This window comes from Oryza sativa, chromosome 5 (genome assembly GCF_034140825.1).
Source record: "Oryza sativa Japonica Group chromosome 5, ASM3414082v1".
Classification (NCBI taxonomy): Eukaryota; Viridiplantae; Streptophyta; class Magnoliopsida; order Poales; family Poaceae; genus Oryza; species Oryza sativa.
In genome coordinates, this window is record NC_089039.1 from 26,847,385 (window position 1) to 26,860,805 (window position 13,421).

General features: G+C 47.0%; 3 protein-coding genes and 1 long non-coding RNA gene across 6 annotated transcripts; all 4 read right to left on the reverse strand.

Annotated features, from left to right (window-relative positions):
- Nucleotides 1-988: 988 nt before the first annotated feature.
- LOC112938987 (uncharacterized) lies at nt 989-2,749 on the reverse strand. Its single transcript, XR_003242269.2, has 2 exons — nt 2,365-2,749; nt 989-1,193 (listed from the first exon to the last, which is right to left on the reverse strand). It is a non-coding gene; the product is annotated as an uncharacterized lncRNA (long non-coding RNA).
- Nucleotides 2,750-3,029: 280 nt separating this feature from the next.
- LOC136356742 (F-box/LRR-repeat protein At3g58940-like) lies at nt 3,030-7,086 on the reverse strand. The gene is made up of 5 exons (XM_066311046.1): nt 6,807-7,086; nt 5,421-5,527; nt 4,172-4,996; nt 3,726-3,893; nt 3,030-3,635 (listed from the first exon to the last, which is right to left on the reverse strand). Exons 1-5 carry the CDS (start codon nt 6,880-6,882, stop codon nt 3,141-3,143), a joined length of 1,671 nt encoding a protein of 556 aa, XP_066167143.1. The 5' UTR covers nt 6,883-7,086; the 3' UTR covers nt 3,030-3,140.
- Nucleotides 7,087-10,794: 3,708 nt separating this feature from the next.
- On the reverse strand, nt 10,795-12,196 carry LOC107280997 (pathogenesis-related protein 5). 3 transcript variants are annotated; one of them, XM_066310396.1, is made up of 3 exons: nt 11,908-11,991; nt 11,676-11,824; nt 10,795-11,587 (listed from the first exon to the last, which is right to left on the reverse strand). In XM_066310396.1, exons 2-3 carry the CDS (start codon nt 11,713-11,715, stop codon nt 11,061-11,063), a joined length of 567 nt encoding a protein of 188 aa, XP_066166493.1. In that variant the 5' UTR covers nt 11,716-11,824; nt 11,908-11,991; the 3' UTR covers nt 10,795-11,060. The 3 variants fall into 3 exon arrangements, with proteins under 3 accessions (XP_066166493.1, XP_066166492.1, XP_025881563.2); XM_066310395.1 differs by lacking the exon at nt 11,676-11,824 and having other exon boundaries at nt 10,795-11,570; nt 11,908-12,196; XM_026025778.2 differs by having other exon boundaries at nt 11,676-12,191.
- Nucleotides 12,197-12,294: 98 nt separating this feature from the next.
- Nucleotides 12,295-13,096, reverse strand: LOC136356694 (uncharacterized). Its single transcript, XM_066310943.1, has 2 exons — nt 12,448-13,096; nt 12,295-12,302 (listed from the first exon to the last, which is right to left on the reverse strand). The coding sequence occupies exons 1-2, from the start codon at nt 13,094-13,096 to the stop codon at nt 12,295-12,297; spliced, it is 657 nt and encodes a 218-aa protein (XP_066167040.1).
- Between the last annotated feature and the right edge of the window lie 325 nt (nt 13,097-13,421).

The window sequence follows — 13,421 nt, forward strand, 5'->3', positions numbered from 1 at the left end:
TTCGGAGTGAAGGAAGAACTACCCCGAGTGATCGAGGCTTGGGTAGTCCTCTCCGTGGGCCGGCTCCCGCCTTGCCCACCCCTTGACGAAGGGGGCGTGCGGTGGCTTCGTGGTTGAGCGGTGGAGTTGAGCTCGCCTCAACGGGGAGTAGGAAACCGGCGAGTTTCCGAACCTCGGTAAAAAATCTCTTGTCTCATTGTCTCATTTGATTGTCGCATTTACATTTGTGTAATTTACATTTCTAGAGACACACTTGAGATCATATCACCCTAGGATTGCAAAACATTGACATAGGAGCGTGATTTACTTTCCTAGAGATATAATTGAGCCACTATCACCCTAGGTTTGCAAAACATAACTTAGTTGCTTAGTTAGAGTTCACCCTCACCAAGCCTAGCAACTTAAGTTAGATTTGATTAGGTATTATTTAGTTTTAAATCGCCTATTCACCCCCCCCTCTAGTCGGCATCTCGATCCTACAAGGTGATGGGTGATGTGGCAGTCTTATCGTTGGCAGGACTGGAAGCCGGTCGATGGAGGGGCGTCGGTCAGGTGTGGCGGAAGCCATATGCCACCTATGTTTAGTTGGTGGTTTCGGATTAGGCGACGGACCATGGCGGTAAGGGGTTCCGAGCGAAAGGTTAGCCTAATTTTTTTGGGCCAACAGTGATTACGCTTTCGGACGTGGTAACCCTCCTGAGGGCATTGTTGAGGTACCCCTCATCCCTTGGCAAGGAGCTATGGGTGAAAACGTTGTCCCGTTTTTGGGATGGATGACGACGGTGCTTTTTTAGTGTCGCGACCCTCGTGAGGGTGTCGTTTTAGAGTCTTGCGCCATGGTGTTGTTGTTGGCCTAGGTGACGATTGGTCTCGCATAGCGATGGCCGGTTCGGTGCTCGGTTTCCCTCTTTGTAGCGTGTGTTTGCGCGGTTGACACATGGTTCGGAGTGTGTGCTCTGGTGCACTTCCTTCCTCGACAGCCAGCTGCTGATGTAAAACTTTTCTTGTAACCTTTTCTTCCAATCTTAATTACATTGAATGACCTCCTTCGGACATTCCGGTTAAAAAAATGAAGACATGCCAAGGCATTCTTTGAGTTGCCAATCACTTTTGCATGAACCCATGCAGGATCCAGTGGCCTTGAGGAAGAAACTGGAGGTGATGCCATTATGGTGTCTCCAACTGCCTCAGTTCTACGATAGACAGAATAACAAAGAAAATCTCTCAGAAAACACTTAAAAATAGGACACAACTACACCGAGAGTGCTAGCTAGATAGTGCTTGAGTGCTAGCTAGATAGTGCTAAAGAGAGACATCCTTCTTTAAAAAAAAAGCTACTAGTACACTCAATATCTATGTATTTTTTTTCTTCCTAGAGAAGTTTCTCTTAAATTACTTATCCGATTTATAATCCGATTATACCGTTGTATTCGTTGCAATTAAATCTTTACAACAAGATCTTACATGATTATATTTTGATGAAAAATTATAAATTACTTTTATCATATATCTAAATTACTTTTAGATTTCACTAAATTACTTCATAGACATATAAAAGTAAATTCAATAAAACCTAAAAGTAATTTACATATATTATAGAAGTAACTTATAACAAAAGAAAGTAACTTTAATGAATGCCTTTTTTCATAGGACATGAAGTCATATTTTTATCCCTACAACGAATTTACTTCTAATGTCGTGACAAAGTCACGTCCGTTTTGTTTTAAGTTACTTTTATAATATATGTAAATTACTTTTAGACTTTATTGAATTTACTTTTATATGTCTAAGAAGTAATTTAGTTAAATCTAAAAGTAACTTATGTATATAATAAAAGTAATTTACAAATATAAATATTTTTTTATCATAATATAATCATGTAAGATCTTATTGTGAAGATTTAATTGTAACGAACACAATGGTGTAATCGGATTGTAAATCGGATAAGTAATTTAAAAGAAAACTTTGTTTGAAGAGGAAAAAGGGTATGCATGCATGTAGTACTAGTCCGATGTAGTAGACTCAACGTCTTCTCCATATTCAGGCGTCGCTAGTTAAGGCAAAAACGAGAGGCCTCTCCAAATAGATTTTACGTTAAAAATAACTGTTAATACGGTATTACTGGACAGTAATTCTATTTATAAAGCATACATGCTCAAATGAAATGAAATTAAGCAGTACAAATATTATGCAACCACAGCACCGAGCATAGAAGTTCTGAAATTGCTAACACTGCTAGCGGTAACCGGCGATTTCAACTACAATGAAATCGAAAACCGTGAGATTTCACTTGAACACAGTCCAAATTACACGAGACTGAAAAAAAATATGAATCGGATAGAGCACAAGTACAGAGTAGTCCACCTCTCGTTGATCATCAGATGGTAGAGGCCGACCGCATCTGCGTCGGCGGCGGCTTCTTCCTCCTTGTGCTCGCCGCTCTCCAGCCGGCAGATCTTCTCGGCGAGCTCAGAGAGGGGAAAACCGGGAGGAGACTGGGCGGAGTCGGGCGAGAAACCGGAAGTCATTGGCTGATTCACAGCGGCGCGCGCGAGCTCTGGTGTGTGTGTGTGGGGGGGGGGGGGGGGGGGGGTGGTAGGGGGACTAGGGCGGGTGGCCGCGGCGGCTACCGGCGGACGTCGGCGAGATTTCCATAGAATCCGGCGGTTGCCGCGGGGATTTCGCCGGTTGCCACTGGCATCTGATCTTCGCGGACGCACGAGGCGGCGGAGGAGATATTTCAATTTACATAAAAATCCTCTAAAATCCATGTATTTGAAAGATGCTCGGGCTCCTTTGGAACAGAGCAAAAGTGAAAGATCTTTTTATCTGAAATTCGGGATGTCTATACCATATTAAATACATATTTGCTAGAAAACTTCCGTAAGTTTTTTTTCCTCAAAACGTTCAGATTTGTGACTACCGGATCGCCTTGAGATTTACGCATGAAGAGAAATAAAGTGCTAGATTTTTTTTCACACATGTCACCATGCGTACGACAATTTTTTAGATACTCTCAATCCTGGACATCACACAAGCAGTGCCGAACACATGACTGAAACAATTCCCAATGCTCATCCATGTAAATTACAAAATTATAAATATTGGATAAATTGCATAGGTAATAACCAGGCATGTGATTATACAGGTTTTAACAATAATGAAATGTCCTCAAGCTTAAGATGAGGTGGGGAATAATGTGACCTGTTTTCCTTTTCTAAGGCGTCTAAGCGTTCAAGATCATGGCACCACGTACAAGGCTCACGAATAGTTAACTCAACAATAGATGGAACTTTCCCCCTGATGTATCTTTCAATTGCCATGACCCCTCTATGGGCTTCCAAGATCATCTCCCTTCTTAGTGGGTAGCATGAGCCGGTTTTGCGGATAGTAGTCGTACAACATCTCCCAATATTTTCAAGATCATGCACATCACATACAGCATCCAATGTAATAGTTTCCAGCGATGTTGTGTTCTCGAGTATATGACATGTTAGCTCAACCATGCTCGTCGCGGAGCAGAATCCAATGATCATCACCTCCTTCAGCCTCTCATGCTTGTGTCCAGGCATAGTTCTCAAATTTGTGGTTGTGTCACCGGAAACTGAATCATGCTTCATTCCTCCCTGCTGCACCTGCATAGTATAACAAATGATGACACCTAAATATTGCATTGGTTCACAATAGATACCAAGATATAATTGTAGGGAAGAGTAGGAACTTACAGACAAGATGAAAGTATCCAAAACAGGAGATGCGTGGAGAACTGAAACCAAAGACAAATAATCGTATTCTGGGGGGAAGGCCTCATCACTACCATCAAGACCATCAAAATAAATCTCCAAGTACTTCAGGTGGAGGAATTTGGCATCAACCATAGGTGTATTAATCCTCTACATAAAGATACATCATATTAGTTAGGGTAATTTTACTATGCTTGAGAAAGAATAATACCGGAGGTAACACATTTTCTAGTATAAAACTTGGTAGCTCTAGATAAGGTATATTTCAAGATACTAAAATTTTGAGTGTAAAATTTAGATATCTCGAGATACTTCTCAAAGACCGTAAAATTTCTCTGTTAGTTATATTCTAGGAAATTAGTGCATGGCTACAGATTATGCCATCACGATCACACAAATAACTAAAAGTATAAAGTTCCCGAGTATACCTCATCATCAGAATATATGGTAAGACTTTCAAGATTTGGGACAATATTTTGAAGCTTGGTAATAACATAACAGAGGAAGTTGGTCTTATCATAGAAGTTTATATCTAGGGTCTTCACTTGCGATGATTGTCCAAGTGAGAGTTCTATTAGGTTACCAGAATATATAAGACTGGACAGGTTCGGAGCTTTGCTCTCTATCATTTGCAGATGGCACAAATCCACATTCAGGTAGCTGAGTTGCTCCAGCAAACATGGTATCTTCAGATATACTAACTCTCTGCAATAGCTGAGATCCAAATGCTTCAAAGCAAAACACTCAGAAAGAAAGCAAGCTAACTCATCATCCGTAATAAGAACAGAATGCAAATGCAGCTTCGTCAGATTTCTCGAGCAACCAAGGCCAGCCATAGGGCGGAAGGCACAATTGACAAGCTCAAGATGCTGAAGCGACCTTCCACTCCCACCAGACAAAAGTGAGCATGGGAAGCTGTATTCCGAAGGCAGCGAAAGAGTGATTTCTTCAATTCCAGATGAAATAGCAATCTGAAGCCAATTGTTGAGACGACATATAAGTTTGCGGCGACCACAAACAAGCTGAAATCTCTTCACACCAATGCCCGAGTGATTCTTCAGAATGTGATCAACTCTAGTGAAATACCTTGCCATATGAACCTTCCAATGTTTTTTCTGTTCCAAGCCCAATGTTTCCGTTGTTAAGATGAGGTTAGGATAGCGTCTCCACGAACGAAGAAATGCTTGAGATACACAAGCAGCACGGGCAGCATCTCGCAGCGGCATTAAGGAATGTATATGGCGCCAAATGTCCTGCACAAGCGTGGGAAGAACAGTTGAAGATTGGGATTATAAAGGCAAACAGTTTGCTCCAACTAAGAAAAATAGGACCATGCATATAAGATTGTACCACATGTGATCTGTAAATGTGCATGAAATTAAATAAATCGAGTTAATTTGGCCTTTTGTGTTTCTGTGTTATTAGCTGGGAAAAAAGAGGAGCCCTGGTTTTTTGAAACATGCAGTTTTTAATAAAAACTTTCTGTTTATGACTTTATGGTTGCCATGCCTGCATTATAACAAAGTACCAAAGTACTTAAAAAAATAAATTCTGCTGCTTAGTTTTACTTAGCTTAGAAGAGGTCTACTCAATGTGTGCAGACTGCAGTTAGAGCAATGATATATTCTTACTTGCCATATGTTATAAGTGTTCCATAATCAATATCTTATGGCATACCTCCGTGAGGTATGGCCCTGAATACCTCAATCTTTTAGCACCCTGAGAACTATCACCCCCTCGTAGGAATGTGCCCTTTCGTTTAGCCATGGAAGTAATTGCTCCATCTGCAACACATCATGTATGGAAATGGTAATAAATAATACAGACACCAACAGAAGGAAACAACAAACTGGGGCATTTTTTTTCTTTACATGCAACGTTTCCCAGGGGAGTTAAGTATTGTTTCTCTAAGCATGATTAGATATGGGTGTAAATGTTGCTGAGTGAATACTGCTGGCTCCTCTGGAACCATCCATTGTTTGATCACTGCATTAATCCTATCTTAAACTACTTTTTTTTAATAATGGCAATGGATCTTTCATAAGGCACACAGCTATAAATTTAATAATAAAAAAAGGTAAAGATAAAAATAATTCAAAATAAAAAATAAAGTGGTGGGACAAATCCCAATTCCCCTTTATTATTGGCTAGCGTTAAACCATATAGATTTTTTAGCTAGCAATTCTAATGAAACTACGCTACACATAATGAAATAAGAGACTCTTGGCTACCGATTTTAATTTAAACACTTTTTTAATAAGTATGAAATACATAAATTCACTCAATTTTTTCAAAATTTTTAAATTATGAGTACATACCTAGTTATAAGAATTTTGATTCATATCTATACATAGCAACAAAACAACTCAAATTTAACTTTATTTTACAATCCATTATTATATGCCTAACTAATTATATGTTTGGATGCTATATACCTACAATCAAAATCTAACAAAAACATGTTTAAATTCAGTTCAAACTTGTTTTAACCTAGTTAAGTAAAGTAGTTAATGTTAATACCTAAACATTTAAAAAAATTCATACTCATTTGAATTGGGTATACACATAAAAACAAATCCAATTTGAAACAGGAAGGAGCACTGCTTGAGCACTACACCCTGCTTAAATCAAACAGAAAAAAAAAAGGGAGTAAGGATGGTTGCTATGATGCTATCCGCTCTGCTATGCGCTATCCGCGAAAGCGAAGTTCTTACGGTCAAAATAATGAACATCGCCTAGCCGGTGACACAGATCAATCTCAACCTAATTGCAAACGAGCCTTGTCGCACGAGACCGAGGAGGAGAGGGAGGGAGGCTAAGGCTATGTTCTTTTGGTTCAGTTGGGAACCCATCACTCCGGTACGGAAAACGAAGCAGTCCATTAGCACGTGATTAATTAATTATTTGCTAATTTTTTTTCAAAAATGGATCAATATAATTTTTTTAAGCAACTTTCGTATATAAACTTTTTGCAAAAAACACACCGTTTAGCAGTTTGAAAAGCGTGCGCGCAGAAAATGAGATGGGGGAGTTGGGAACTCCAGGAAACGAACAGAGCCTTACTGCGAGCTTGGGCCTTGCGACGACGACGGCGATCCCGCTGCGCAGCCATGAGACGCCTCAGCGCCAACATCCCCATGGTAGCAGCAGCGAAGACACTTTCCCTCCTCGCTCCGGATCTCTCCGTCTGTCAGCCAGCTTCGATTTTATTTTATAGTATCAATCTATCTACCTTGGTTCGAATCGGAAGCACAACCACACCAAACGCAAGGGAAGGGATGAAATCTCCCGAGTCCCCACGCCACGAGGAGACGTGGCAGAGAAGGGCGAAAGGGAAAATGAGGAAAAAGGGTGCCCCACGAATAGACGGCTGGATATTTGGGCCGCCGCAATGCAAGGCCCACGAGAAAAAAAAAAGGCTTTTCGTAAATTAGCAAAGCTTTGCTTGCCACGTCATCGCCTGATTCGCCTCCGGCTGACCGGGACGGCTTCTACGCCGCCACACTCTGGATGCACGACCACCACCCCCGCAACGGCTCGCCGCCATCCTCGCCAACTTCGGCTGCCTCAACCTCCTCGAGATCATCTACCGCGGGCCGCGACGAACACAAGGAGGTGTGAGAGAGAGAATGGCTCAATGCGATGATTGATTCACACCACAGAGTATCACATGTAGATTCTCAAGCGGATGAAGTTTCGGAGGCACCTGCTCATTCCGATCACGCGGGATGAATAGAACCGGAGACAGCGCAGGAACAGAAAGAGAGTATCACCAAGGAACAATAGCAGGAGGAAGATACATTCTTTGAGAGCCTTTGCCTTGCATTATATGTAGAGAGATAGATCTCCATTACCACACAAATAAATCTCATTTGTTGTGAAGGTTACTACAAAATGAATCTCTCATTTGTTGTGGAGGTTCCAACACAATGAATCTCTCATTTGTTGTGGAGGTTACAACACAATGAATTTCATTTGTTAATGGTGACTTTATTTTCGTCTGTTACAAAAGGAAAGAGCAGCAGGCAGGCTCGGCTCGGTCGGCCGCCTTACCTCGGTCACGCCCACGGCCGAGGCTGACTCGGCGCGCACGCGTGTGGCAGTCCAACCATCACCTCAACCGGTTAATAAGGAATCTCCAATATCACCCTATTTAAGTTGAGGTTCTTCCACCTAAATTTTCATGGCAGCATTATTGTCTCTAACATTACTTGTGGGTTCTTGAGATTTTAATTGAATTAAATTGCACCTAGCCCATTTATTCCAATATTACATGTATAGACATCAACCTTCCATACTCTCTCCACCGACTTATGGAAAAAATATCAGGAGGAAAACGGAAGGTGAGCCATGTACAAGGAAACTAGGAAATCACATTCCAACAGGAGGGAGGAGACGACCGGCCCGAGGATCCCCGTCGTCCCCGCCGCTGCGTCGAACATGCCGAGGCTGCGCGGGTGCCGGTCGACGCGGCCATGCTGCACGACCTGGTGGCCGCGGCACTCAAGGGCGATCACGACGAGGCCGCCGAGCTGCAGTGGCGGCGCATGGCCTGGTGTCCGCGCTGGCCGCCGGAGGGCGGCTAAGCAAACTACGTAGCGCTGTGCGGGCTGTCGTCGGGCGCGGAGGCCGTCGCGCTGGGGCTACCGATCTCGGAGTCGGAGGTGAGCAAGGATCCGTGGAAGGGACGGGCGATCACCTTCGACGCAACGCAGCAGCTGCACAAGGTGTGCGGCGCGACGCTCCGGTCCAACTCCCAAGAGCCGCGACCTGGACCTGCAGGCTGTGTTCGACCGGATCCTGCCCGCGGGCGGGCTGGCCAAGGCCCAAGGACATGATGGTGAGGAAGGTGTTCGTGCTGAGCGACATGGAGCTGGATGCTGGCGCGTGGCGGTCGCAAGACGAGCTGAACACCATCAGGTGCAAGTTCGCCGCGAAGGGGTTGTCGGCGCCGGAGGTGGTGTTCTGGAACGTGGGCGCGCCGGCGTCGACACCGGTGGTGGAACCTCAGGAGAACGCGGGCGGTGGTGAGCGGCTACTCAAGTGTTGGATTGATAGACTCAACGTGTGTATTCCATTGGTGCATAGCACGGAGTACTACAAGAAGCCCCGTGGCCCATGAACCGTGGAGCCGGCGAGGAAAAAGTACACCGAAGGACCCTCAACTTGTCATCGAGTTACAAAATCGTCCCCCAACCACAAAACCAGGTATCTAGCGTCCCTCAACTATCAAAACCGGCCACTAGGGATGAAAGTGGTACGGATAATTTCCGAGTTCCGATCATGTTTTTCGGATGTGGATTGTTGCGGTCGGATTTTTTTTCGGATATTTTCGGATTCGGATACGAATTCGGATAGTTTTTCTCGGATACGAATTCGAATACGGTAGCGATGGTATCCGTCGGAAATCGGATTCGGTCGGAAACTATCCGACCTTTTTTGCCGGATATCCGAATCAAAATAAACAGCAAAATCCAAATTAACAACATCGAAAAACGCTCGTCACCGTCCGCCGCACGCCGTCGCCTCGCGCCGCCGAGTTCCCGCCGTCGCCGTCGGACGTCGCACGTCGCACGCCGGATCTGCTCGTCGCCGTCCGCCGCATGTCGTCCACTCGCGCTGCCGAGCCCCCTCCGTCGCCGTCGCCTCACGACATCGGATCCGCGGCTGCAGGGCCGCCAACCCCGGATCTGGCCGCCCCAAGACCGGCGTCGCCGTCCGCCGCACGCCGTCGCCTCGCGCCGCCGAGTTCCCGCCGTCGCCATGACTCGGCTGCCCCGAGGCCGGCGCGGCCGGTTCCGCTCGCCGCCGTCCGCCGCACGTCGTCGCCTCGCGCCGCCTCGCCCCCGCCGTCGCCGTCCGCCACACGAGGCCCCGCCCCTGACGTTGCCGTCGCCGTTCGCCGCACGCAGCCCCGCCCCTGTCGTCGCCGTCGCTGTCCGTCGCCGTAGCCGTCCGCCGCACGCGGTCGAGGGAGCCGGGAGGAAGGGTGGCGGGTGGCGGCTGGGAGGAGATTGGGAGGTAGAAACTAGGGTTAGGTTTATATATCCCTCCATCTAAATGGGCCAACGGGCCTAAGAATTAGCTATTAAGTCTATACGTCCTCCCTCAACTTCGAATTAAATTTTATGATACTAAATGCACTCATGTGAAAAAGTTATCAAAAACAAGTTGTAGAATTTATTAAGATCTACCAATTTTATTTTGGTCATTTCTTCATCCGAGTTTGATTGAATTATATAAATTTTGAATTTTAAAATATAAGAAATTCAAATATTTTTTCAGGTAGTAAATATATTTCAAATGGAAAAGTTATCAACAACAAAGTTGTATAACTCATCAAGAGCAACAACTTTTGTTTGGGTCATTTTTCTATATGAATTTGTTTAAATAGTTAGAATTTGGATTTCAAAATATGACACCTTCAAACAACATTTTCAAATACTAAATGATTTCAACTAAAAAAGTCATCAACAACAAAATTGTATAACTTATCAAGATCTATAGCTTTTATTTTAGTCATTTTTTCATCTGACAAAGCGATAGCAATATTGTTTACAAAATTTACATATCTCGTATATGGTTTCATAAGATATAAGAGATATATACAAATTTTATGAACAATATTACTATCACTTGGTCGGATGAAGAAATGACCAAAATAAAAGTTTTAGCTCTTGATGAGTTCTACAACTTTTATATTCAGAACTTTTTCAATTGAAATTATTTACTGCTTCAAAATATTATTTGAAGTTGCTATTTTTTGAAATTCAAAATTTTACTTGATAAAACAAAGTCACAAGAAAATATGGCCAAAATAATAGCAGTAAGAACACAATAACTCGATAGAACATGATTTTAGAACACAATAATAGCCTTGTAATGTCTTACTCTCGATTGAATCGTCTCCCTCGACCACAAAATCAGATATAACAAAATTATTAATACTAAAATTTGAAAATGTTGATATGTTCTATTAGAAAAAATAACGAGTTATATTTCTTCGTTGATTTGTGAAGGTTAGTTTGAGGGGCTTTTATGTTCCGATTAATATTCGTTACCGTATTCATTTCGATTCGTATTCGCTCCGTATGAATATGATAAAGCTAGTTTCCGACCGTATTCGATCCGTTTTCATCCCTACCGGCCACAATAAGTCATTCGGTGGTTTTGACCCCGGTTTTGTCCTACGCGATAGCTGAGTTAGTGTGGGACCCACGTGGGCCCCACATGTCAGGCTGCCACATCAGCCTCCTCTCTCCCTCTCTTTTCCCCTTCTCTCTCCCTCCTCATCTCTCTCTCTCCCCCTTCTCTGACTCAGCCGGCAGGAGGAGGAGGGCGTCGATGGCCGGCAAGGGGCGACGAGGCGGCGGTGGGGGGAGAAGCTGCAGGTGGGCGGCGGGGAGGGGCGGCGAGGAGCAGCGCGCGGGCGGCGGGGGGAGGAGCGGCGCCCGGGCTCCCCCGTCGGCCGCCGCCCACAAGGCTCACGTCGTAGAAGTCCTTCCCGTCGCCACCGCCCAGCGTGAACTCGGCGAGGGTGACGGGCGGCGCGCCGCCGAGGGAGCAGCTCACGGCGCCGCCGAAGTCCCCCGTGGCGCAGGCGAGGGACGCGGTGCCAGAGGTTGCACAGTCCGTGCGCGCCCACAAGCGGCCGGACCAACCATCCGGGGCTAGGAACGAGACGTTGGCGCCGGGCGACAGCTCGAAGCCGCCGGCCCCGATGGCCACCGCTGTGTTTCTGGACAAGGTGGTCGCCCAGACGGTGTAGGTGCAGTTGTTGCGCATCGTGAAGACCGTCGTGCCGGCTGCCTCAGCGCCGAACTGCAGCTGCGACCATAGGAACCCTGCATTGAGACACGCCATTGTTGAAGAATGAAGAAGATGTGTGCTAATAGCCTAAAGTTAACCGGCCTGAAAGTTTCTCGGACTTACCAACGAGGAGTAGAAGGGTTGGAGATCGTCCGAATTTCATTGATCGAAATGGTTTAGCTCGAATGAGAAAAAGGTGAATATATTTTTTTGGAATTGAGGAGAGAAATGGCAGTTGAACAATGCACGTACTCAAAGCGTGCGAGCTGCAGCTAAGATAGTAGAAGAGGAAATGCACAAATGGTGAAGTAGCAGCAACAGTAATTTGCCTGGTGATTATCTTGTTTATATGGACCTTGGTGATATCCTCAGTAATTTGCCGTGTCGTCGCCGCCGTGCCGCCCGCCGCCTCCTCCTCTGCCTCGTGAGCCTCGTGGGCGGCGGCCGGCGGGGGAGCCCGCGCGCTGCTCCTCGCCGCCCGCGTGCCGCCCCTCCCCGCCACCCACCAGCAGCTTCTCCCCGTCGCCGCCATCATTGCCGCCGCGTCGCCCCTCGCCGGCCGCCAACACCCTCCTCCTCCTGCCTGCGGCTGTCAGAGAAGGGAGAGAGAGAGAGATGAGGAAGGGAGATAAGAGGGAAAAAGAGAGAGAGAGAGGAGGGTGATGTGGCAGCATGACATGTAGGGCCCACGTGGGTCCACGCTGATTCAGCGCCACGTAAGACAAAACCGGGGTTAAAACCATCAAAGACCTATTGTGACCGGTTTTAATAGTTGAGGGACGCTGGATACCTGGTTTTGCGGTTGGGGGACGGTTTTGTAACTCGATGACAAGTTGAGGGACCTTCGGTGTACTTTTTCCAGTCGGCGAAAGGCACACGGGGTGGCGGGCCCAACAGGCCTGGCCGGTGAGCTGGATGGTGCCGGCCCACGGGTTGAAGGCGGTGGGCCACTGCGTCGTGGGCCGCTGGACCGAGCCAGCGGGTGGCGTGGTGGCGTTGCTGGTGCCGATGGAGCCGCCGTTGTTGCCGCCGTTACCGTTGTTGCCGCTGGAGGTGCCGGATGTGTTGCCGCCGTTGCAGGTCCCGCGAGTACCACTGGTGGCCGCTGCGACAAAGGCAGTGGCGGCGCCGGTGGAGTGGCCTTGTCCCTTGTTGATCTCGGCGATGAGAAGTTGCGAGCGTGCCTCTAGGAACGTCGGGAACGGGCGCTGCATGGGGAGAATCGTCTGCAAGTTGTGGTACTTTTCATTCAAACCTCGAAGGAAGTTGAGGACGAGCGTCTTGTTGGTGATCGGTTCGCCGAGGTCCGCCAACGAATCTACCATGGCGCGAAGACGACGACAGTAGTCGGTGCCGGACATGTCGCCTTGGAGGAAGGTGTAGAACTCGGTGGTGAGGTTGATGGCACGAAGCTCGGAGTTGCCGAGGAACTGGTGCTCGAGGTTGCGCCAGACGATACGCGTGGACGACGTCGGGGACAGGACTTCATGGAAGAGGTCGGCGGAGATGGTTCTGTAGAGCCAAGTGAGCACGACGCAGTCCATCTAGGCCCAGTCCGGATGAGCGGGAGGATCGTCGGAGAGTACGTGGTCCGTGAGAGCATACTTGCCGAGGACCACGAGAAACATGCCGCGCCAGCGAGTGTAGTTCCCGGCGGTGAGGTCGAGCGTGACAGGGATCAACGCTGTGATGTTGAGAACGGAGATGGCCTGCTGGTGGAGAGCGACTAGGGCGTCGGCGTCGATGACCGGCGGCGGCGCTAGAAGGACCGCCAACGGTGGTGGAGGCAGTCGTCCTGGCGCCGTCGAGAGAGCGCCGAGTTGCGCTACGACGGTGGCAAGGTCTGCTGCAGAGAGTGTGAGGGACGAC

Excerpts from the sequence above, each read along its gene's own strand:
- LOC136356742 (XM_066311046.1), bottom strand. The coding sequence starts at position 6,882 with ATGGGGATGTTGGCGCTGAGGCGTCTCATGGCTGCGCAGCGGGATCGC. Across the intron at positions 3,894-4,171 it reads CCATATATTCTGATGATGAG|AGGATTAATACACCTATGGT; the intron begins GTATACTCGGGA and ends ATCTTTATGTAG. Across the intron at positions 3,636-3,725 it reads TGGATACTTTCATCTTGTCT|GTGCAGCAGGGAGGAATGAA; the intron begins GTAAGTTCCTAC and ends TATACTATGCAG.
- LOC107280997 (XM_026025778.2), bottom strand. The coding sequence starts at position 12,087 with ATGATGGCGGCGACGGGGAGAAGCTGCTGGTGGGTGGCGGGGAGGGGC. Across the intron at positions 11,588-11,675 it reads AACCCTTCTACTCCTCGTTG|GGTTCCTATGGTCGCAGCTG; the intron begins GTAAGTCCGAGA and ends GTCTCAATGCAG.
- LOC136356694 (XM_066310943.1), bottom strand. The coding sequence starts at position 13,096 with ATGGACTGCGTCGTGCTCACTTGGCTCTACAGAACCATCTCCGCCGAC.